Here is a 9090-nt window from a genome sequence, read left to right as displayed (position 1 = left end):
GGGGGAGCTGCTCATTGCCTGGGGGGGGGGCTGCTCATTGCCTGGGGGGGGGGCTCTACAGTAAAGTCACGTGTAGGGACATAGTAATGAATGTACATTCCAGTGAGGTTCAATGGCTCTCCATTTCCAGTACATCCTTCCTGAGGACTGGAGCCCAGAACTGGACGGCATACTCCAGGTGCGGCCGGACCAGAGTCTTGTAGAGAGAGAATTATCCTTTTATCTCTGGAGTTCATCCCCTTTTTAATTCCAATATTCTGTTTGATTTGTTAGCAGCAGCTGAGCCTCTCATTTACCAGGACCCCCAGAGGTTCCCCCCCCCATACCTGAGCTCCTCCCTCCCCATACCTGAGCTCCTCCCTCCCCCATACCTGAGCTCCTCCCTCCCCCATACCTGAGCTCCTCCCCTACCCATACCTGAGCTCCTCCCTCCCCCATACCTGAGCTCCTCCCTCCCCCATACCTGAGCTCCTCCCCTACCCATACCTGAGCCTATCATCTACTAGGACCCCGGTCCTTTTCCATCCTAGATCCCCCCAGTGTATAGATTGCATTCATATTTTTACCCACATCTACGGCCTTCCTTTATCTAGATACACCACGTCTACAGACCTTCCTTTATCTAGATACACCACGTCTACGGGCCTTCCTTTATCTAGATACACCACGTCTACGGGCATTCCTTTATCTAGATACACCACGTCTACAGACCTTCCTTTATCCAGATACACCACATCTACGGGCCTTCCTTTATCTAGATACACCACGTCTACAGACCTTCCTTTATCTAGATACACCACGTCTACGGGCCTTCCTTTATCTAGATACACCACGTCTACGGGCATTCCTTTATCTAGATACACCACGTCTACGGGCCTTCCTTTATCCAGATACACCACATCTACGGGCCTTCCTTTATCCAGATACACCACATCTACGGGCCTTCCTTTATCTAGATACACCACGTCTACGGGCCTTCCTTTATCTAGATACACCACGTCTACAGACCTTCCTTTATCCAGATACACCACATCTACGGGCCTTCCTTTATCTAGATACACCACGTCTACGGGCCTTCCTTTATCTAGATACACCACGTCTACAGACCTTCCTTTATCCAGATACACCACGTCTACAGACCTTCCTTTATCTAGATACACCACGTCTACGGGCCTTCCTTTATCTAGATACACCACGTCTACGGGCATTCCTTTATCTAGATACACCACGTCTACAGACCTTCCTTTATCCAGATACACAACATCTACGGACCTTCCTTTATCTAGATACACCACGTCTACGGCCTTCCTTTATTCAGATACACCACGTCTACGGCCTTCCTTTATCCAGATACACCACGTCTACGGGCCTTCCTTTATCCAGATACACCACGTCTACGGGCCTTCCTTTATCTAGATACACCACGTCTACAGGCCTTCCTTTATCCAGATACACCACGTCTACGGACCTTCCTTTATCCAGATACACCACGTCTACAGACCTTCCTTTATCTAGATACACCACGTCTACGGGCCTTCCTTTATCCAGATACACCACATCTACGGGCCTTCCTTTATCCAGATACACCACGTCTACGAGCCTTCCTTTATCTAGATACACCACGTCTACGGGCCTTCCTTTATCTAGATACACCACGTCTACGTGCCTTCCTTTATCTAGATACACCACGTCTACGTGCCTTCCTTTATCTAGATACACCACATCTACAGGCCTTCCTTTATCTAGATACACCACATCTACAGGCCTTCCTTTATCTAGATACACCACGTCTACGTGCCTTCCTTTATCTAGATACACCACGTCTACAGACCTTCCTTTATCTAGATACACCACGTCTACAGACCTTCCTTTATCCAGATACACCACGTCTACGGGCATTCCTTTATCTAGATACACCACATCTACGGACCTTCCTTTATCCAGATACACCACATCTACGGGCCTTCCTTTATCTAGATGCACCACGTCTACGGGCCTTCCTTTATCTAGATACACCACGTCTACAGACCTTCCTTTATCCAGATACACCACGTCTACGGGCCTTCCTTTATCTAGATACACCACGTCTACAGACCTTCCTTTATCTAGATACACCACGTCTACAGACCTTCCTTTATCCAGATACACCACGTCTACAGACCTTCCTTTATCTAGATACACCACGTCTATGGACCTTCCTTTATCTAGATACACCACGTCTACGGGCCTTCCTTTATCTAGATACACCACGTCTACAGACCTTCCTTTATCTAGATACACCACGTCTACGGACCTTCCTTTATCTAGATACACCACGTCTACGGGCCTTCCTTTATCTAGATACACCACATCTACGGGCCTTCCTTTATCCAGATACACCACGTCTACAGACCTTCCTTTATCTAGATACACCACGTCTACGGGCCTTCCTTTATCTAGATACACCACGTCTACGGGCCTTCCTTTATCTAGATACACCACATCTACGGGCCTTTCTTTATCTAGATACACCACATCTATGGGCCTTCCCTTATCCAGATACACCACGTCTACGGGCCTTCCTTTATCTAGATACACCACGTCTACGGGCCTTCCTTTATCTAGATACACCACATCTACGGACCTTCCTTTATCTAGATACACCACGTCTACGGACCTTCTTTTATCTAGATACACCACGTCTACGGGCCTTCCTTTATCTAGATACACCACGTCTACAGACCTTCCTTTATCCAGATACACCACGTCTACAGACCTTCCTTTATCTAGATACACCACATCTACGGACCTTCCTTTATCTAGATACACCACATGTACGGGCCTTCCTTTATCTAGATACACCACGTCTACGGACCTTCCTTTATCCAGATACACCACATCTACGGGCCTTCCTTTATCCAGATACACCACGTCTACGGCCCTTCTTTTATCCAGATACACCACGTCTACGGGCCTTCCTTTATCTAGATACACCACGTCTACAGACCTTCCTTTATCCAGATACACCACGTCTACAGACCTTCCTTTATCCAGATACACCACGTCTACGGGCCTTCCTTTATCTAGATACACCACATCTACGACCCTTCCTTTATCCAGATACACCACATCTATGGGCCTTCCCTTATCCAGATACACCACGTCTACAGACCTTCCTTTATCTAGATACACCACGTCTACAGACCTTCCTTTATCCAGATACACCACGTCTACAGACCTTCCTTTATCTTGATACACCACGTCTACGGGCCTTCCTTTATCTAGATACACCACATCTACGGGCCTTCCTTTATCTAGATACACCACGTCTACGGGCCTTCCTTTATCTAGATACACCACGTCTACGGGCCTTCCTTTATCCAGATACACCACGTCTACGGACCTTCCTTTATCTAGATACACCACATCTACAGACCTTCCTTTATCCAGATACACCATGTCTACGGGCCTTCCTTTATCTAGATACACCACGTCTATGGACCTTCCTTTATCTAGATACACCACATCTACGGGCCTTCCTTTATCTAGATACACCACGTCTACGGACCTTCCTTTATCCAGATACACCACGTCTACGGGCCTTCCTTTATCTAGATACACCACGTCTACGGGCCTTCCTTTATCTAGATACACCACGTCTACGGGCCTCCCTTTATCTAGATACACCACGTCTACGGCCCTACTGTGGTTGGTCGGAGTTGGGTGGACTGCAGGTTGAGAAATAAAGCTTTCAGTTGAATTACGTGTTGTGTGAAGTATTTCTCTTTGGAAGTTGGGGTTGGACTGTGGTTGGCCAGGGTTGGGGTTCTTTGGAAGTTGGGGTTGGACTGTGGTTGGCTGGGGTTGGGGTTCTTTGGAAGTCGGGGTTGGACTGTGGTTGGCCGGGGTTGGGGTTCTTTGGAAGTTGGGGTTGGACTGTGGTTGGCCGGGGTTGGGGTTCTTTGGAAGTCGGGGTTGGACTGTGGTTGGCCGGGGTTGGGGTTCTTTGGAAGTTGGGGTTGGCCGGGGTTGGGGTTCTTTGGAAGTCGGGGTTGGACTGTGGTTGGCCGGGGTTGGGGTTCTTTGGAAGTTGGGGTTGGACTGTGGTTGGCCGGGGTTGGGGTTCTTTGGAAGTCGGTGTTGGACTGTGGTTGGCCGGGGTTGGGGTTCTTTGGAAGTCGGTGTTGGAAAGCACGTGGGGCGATCTCCAGGAAGATGATGGTCTTCTTCAATCAGACTGGAGCCGGTCCAAATGCTATCTGTAACGGACACATGCATGCTGCCGAGACAGTTAAAATCTTCGTGCAGGGGGACTACAAGGAACTGCATGGCTTGTCACAAATGGATGTACCACATTGTATTCTGAGCTCAAAGGGTTAATTGGACAAGTCTCTTTCATTGCTGGAATGCTAATGTACTCTTCGCATAGATAATGAACTCTTCTTTTGTGTGCAGGTAAACAGCCCCCCTGTGAGGTGTATGCTGATGGGGATTATGTGTGAGTGATAATTGTTTTAAAGGTTAATTGAATTCTATGTGCCTGGCCAGGAAATGTTAAGTGGGGTGAGGTGCCGAAGCGTCTAGAAACTGGCCAAGTGATTAATTCAAGGAGATGTCATTGTTTCAGGGGGTCTGTGTTGAAGCCCCCTACTGGGAAAAGGGGAGGGCGGAAACTGTCATTGTTCTTGTAACAGTTGTAACCAGATATAAGCAGGTGAAATATGCCAAATAAAGTCAGTCTGCTTGACCCTTCAAACGTAGCACGTCTCGTTTCTTGGAAGGGCGTTCGATGGGATATACCGGCGGTACCTGCATATCGCAGCTTGGCAGGGAAAAGGACGTCTCAAACGGCCGATACCCCTCACTACCAGTGGGTAGCCGTTACATTGGTTGGCAGTAGTGGGATGGTCCTTTTATCCAAAGAGCAAGTGCTGAATGGAGTCGCAGTACGCCAGGCTGAAAAGATCCACACTAAAAGATCTATTGGAGAGTCGTGGTAGGAGCGCCAGCAACAGACCACGGAGGGAGCTGATAGCTGACCTGCTGGAGCTGGACGAAATGGATGGATCCATGGAAGGAACGGAGCCCCTTGCACCGGTCAGCGAGGAAGATGTAATTACTGGGATTGTACAGCGGAGATTATCCTTGTATCCAGAAACGTCCGTGGAACTAATAAACCAGCTGTTCCGGGAGGCAAGGGAAGAGATACAAACGAAGAGGGGACAAGAACTGGAACTGGTAAGAGCGAGACAGCCCATTACACCTGCAGTTCCTACCCCCCCACCTGCTGCTACAGGAAAGAAAATACTGTTCACTGCATTTAAAGCTTTTGTAGAAAGTGAGGAGGAAATCGATGGATATTTGGCGGACTTTGAGAGGCAGTGCTCACTACACCAGGTACCACCAGACCAATGGGTCACTATTTTGTCGGGGAAACTGTCGGGCAAAGCCAACGAAGCCTTTCGGGCTCTCGCTCCAGAGGATATTTTACAATATCAGCAAGTTAAAAAGGCGCTGCTAACCCGGTACGCCGTAACGCCAGAAGCCTACCGCCGGCGCTTCCGGGAGTCCAAGAAGATGGCTGTGGACTCCCACATGGAATGGGCCAACCAGTTACAAAGGGTGGCATCCCTTTGGGTCCAAGGGTGCAAGGCCAACACCGGGGAGGAAGTATTGCAGCTGTTCCTAATGGAACATTTCTTCCAAGACCTGGCCGCAGACATACAAGACTGGGTACGAGATCGCCGGCCCGCTAACTTAAACGAGGCGGCTCGGCTAGCAGATGAGTACGCGGAGACAAGGAAAGTAAGCCAGGGTACGACGCGGCTGGCTCAGAAGGTAGAACCGCGTACTCCAACCGTCACCCCACGCCCAGAGTTTCGGGCTCCAGTCCCACCACGTCCTCAGGGGCCTAGCAACTACCCCCGGGATTCGCCTAGGGTGACGTGCCATCACTGCAGTGACACGGGACATATTGCTCGTTATTGCCCTTTGAGAGCTACAAATAACAATTGGAGACGCACAACACCCAACACAGAGGTCACTCCATCACGTCCCTCTGCGGCCCACTGCCTGGAGACCGAGGGGGGCCCGGAGGAATGTCTGGGAATTTGGTATGAGGCAGACCCAATACAAGCGGCCTCTCCGGATAACCGTCAGCATCACCGTCAGGAGGTACGAGTGAATGGACAAGTAGCACAAGGCCTAAGAGATTCCGGGACTACTATCACTCTGATTCAAAAACATCTGGTGAAGCCAGAGAACGTGTCCACTCGCACAGTTGCCGTCCGGTTCGCAGGGGGTGCTGTATTTCGCGTACCCACCACCCGGGTGCACTTAGACTGGGGAGCCGGGTCAGGAAAGACCACAGTTGGTATCATGGACAACCTACCTGCCGAGGTGGTGCTGGGCAACGACATTGGCCCTCTGACTTCGGCTTATTTACCTACACCTGCTGCTGCTTGTCCCGGGACCACCCGCGTTGCTGGAATCAACCCGCTTGCTGCTGAGAACCGGGTAAGACTACCTTCCCCGACATGTACTGTAGATCCGGCACAATATCACAGTCTAAAATGGGAATGTGACAAGTTGGCCAGTGAGAAATCAGAGATGCAACGACACTATGTCATGTATTATGAGATGTCCCGTGGCTTGAACATTGAAATGCACAAACAGGCGGAAATTGTCAAAAGATTAAATGGGATTTGCATCCAGGTGGTGCCGTATTTGTCCCAAGAGCATCAGCAACAGGTTTTGGGAGCCATTGAGAGAGCAAAGCAAGTGACTGTTCCAGAATTGAATTCTATTCTTCACCGTCACCATCAGCTACCGACCTGGTAAGCCAATGGGAAGGCCGACGGACTGTCCAGGCAAACGGAACTTTTACCCTAACAGCAGACCGGACATCCCCAAGTTGATCCGAAAAGGATCAATCCGGGTCTGCCGGAGTGTTCCACAAAGGGGGAGTAGTGTAACGGACACATGCATGCTGCCGAGACAGTTAAAATCTTCGTGCAGGGGGACTACAAGGAACTGCATGGCTTGTCACAAATGGATGTACCACATTGTATTCTGAGCTCAAAGGGTTAATTGGACAAGTCTCTTTCATTGCTGAATGCTAATGTTCCCTTCGCATAGATAATGAACTCTCTTTTGTGTAGGTAACAGCCCCCCTGTGAGGTGTATGCTGATGGGGATTATGTGTGAGTGATAATTGTTTTAAAGGTTAATTGAATTCTATGTGCCTGGCCAGGAAATGTTAAGTGGTTTGCGGTGCCGAAGCGTCTAGAGACTGGTCAAGTGATTAATTCAAGGAGATGTCATTGTTTCAGGGGGTCTGTGTTGAAGCCCCCTACTGGGAAAAGGGGAGGGCGGAAACTGTCATTGTTCTTGTAACAGTTGTAACCAGATATAAGCAGGTGAAATATGCCAAATAAAGTCAGTCTGCTTGACCCTTCAAACGTAGCACGTCTCGTTTCTTGGAAGGGCGTTCGATGGGATATACCGGCGGTACCTGCATATCGCAGCTTGCCAGGGAAAAGGACGTCGCCAACGGCTGAGACCCCTCACTACCAGTGGGTAGCCGTTACACTATCCAAGGTACATTTCCCAGAAGAAGAGGGAGTAAATGGGAGACGTTGGTGGTTTGGGGGTCACTTCAATGTACAGCAAGTTGTAGAGCTCATGAGAGGCTGAAGATTAAATGTACGGCCGTAACCCAATCTCCTCCCACATCCAGAAGATACCGTCCAATGAAGAACTTAATCCCCCAATAAATCTTCCATTCTCCATACAAGACCCAGAAAACACATGTTTGGTTCTTACCCAATCCAGGCAGATATTAGGTCTTCTGGGGACACGGGATAACATGTGGAGACGTCTCATATATCCCCGACTGGAACTGAAGAATAAAGAGAGTCAGCACATGACTGTAACCCAACCATCGGGTGATGGAAGGAAGGACCTGGAAGGTCTGACATCTGCCTGCTCTGGCATGTCGAAGATTATTCATGTATACACTATGCCTTGTTATGTCAGATACCTCCTTCCAGCACCCTCCACTTTCTAGTAATCAGACCATTGGAGGGATGTCATTATATTCCCTAATGATATTATATAAAATCCACCCAGAGGACATCGTGTAGAATCCTACACCATCCAACCTCACCACCGGAGGCCGACACCACCGGAGGGCGGGACCACCAGAGGCCGACACCACCGGAGGCCAACACCACCGAAGGCCGACACCACCGGAGGCCGACACCACCAGAGACCGACACCACCAGAGACCGACACCACCGAAGGCCGACACCACCGGAGGGCGACACCACTGGAGGCCGACACCACCGGAGGCCGACACCACCGGAGGCCGACACCACCGAAGGCCGACACCACTGGAGGCCGACACCACCGGAGGCCGACACCACCGAAGGCCGACACCACTGGAGGCCGACACCACCGGAGGCCGACACCACCGAAGGCCGACACCACCGGAGACCGACACCACCGGAGACCGACACCACCGGAGGCCGGGACCACCAGAGGCCGACACCATCCAACCTCACCACCGGAGGCCGACACCACCAGAGACCGACACCACCGGAGGCCGACACCACCGGAGACCGACACCACCGGAGGCCGACACCACCAGAGGGCGGGACCACCAGAGGCCGACACCACCGGAGACCGACACCACCGGAGGCCGGGACCACCAGAGGCCGACACTACTGGAGGCCGACACCACCAGAGACCGACACCACCGGAGGCCGACACCACCAGAGGGCGGGACCACCAGAGGCCGACACCACCGAAGGCCGGGACCACCAGAGACCGACACCACCGGAGGCCGACACGGAGCGTTATAGGGGCCCCTCAATGTATACAGGGGACGTGCCGGACTCTATAGAAGGTGTATACATGGAGCCTTATAGGGGCCCCTCAATGTATACAGGGGACGTGCCGGACTCTATAGAAGGTGTATACATGGAGCGTTATAGGGGCCCCTCAATGTATACAGGGGACCTCGCCGGACTCTATAGAAGGTGTATACATGGAGCGTTATAGGGGCCCCTCAATGTATACAGGGGACGTGCCGGACTCTATAGAAGGTGT

General features: G+C 50.9%; 1 protein-coding gene across 1 annotated transcript; it reads right to left on the bottom strand.

The window, feature by feature from the left end:
- Window positions 1–3671: 3671 nt before the first annotated feature.
- LOC120922035 (extensin-like) lies at window positions 3672–7848 on the bottom strand. Its single transcript, XM_040334574.1, has 2 exons — window positions 7804–7848; window positions 3672–4205 (listed from the first exon to the last, which is right to left on the bottom strand). The coding sequence occupies exons 1-2, from the start codon at window positions 7846–7848 to the stop codon at window positions 3672–3674; spliced, it is 579 nt and encodes a 192-aa protein (XP_040190508.1).
- Window positions 7849–9090: the final 1242 nt, after the last annotated feature.

This window comes from Rana temporaria, unplaced genomic scaffold (assembly GCF_905171775.1).
Source record: "Rana temporaria unplaced genomic scaffold, aRanTem1.1, whole genome shotgun sequence".
NCBI lineage: Eukaryota > Metazoa > Chordata > Amphibia > Anura > Ranidae > Rana > Rana temporaria.
The sequence above is the reverse complement of the archived record's forward strand: the minus strand, read 5'-3'. Positions and strand labels throughout refer to the sequence as shown.

Bases quoted from the DNA above. Each gene is read 5' to 3' on its own strand.
- LOC120922035 (XM_040334574.1), bottom strand. From the start codon at position 7,848: ATGTTATCCCGTGTCCCCAGAAGACCTAATATCTGCCTGGATTGG. The intron at 4,206-7,803 runs GTAAGAACCAAA...GTCTGATTGAAG, and splicing joins CTAATATCTGCCTGGATTGG to AAGACCATCATCTTCCTGGA.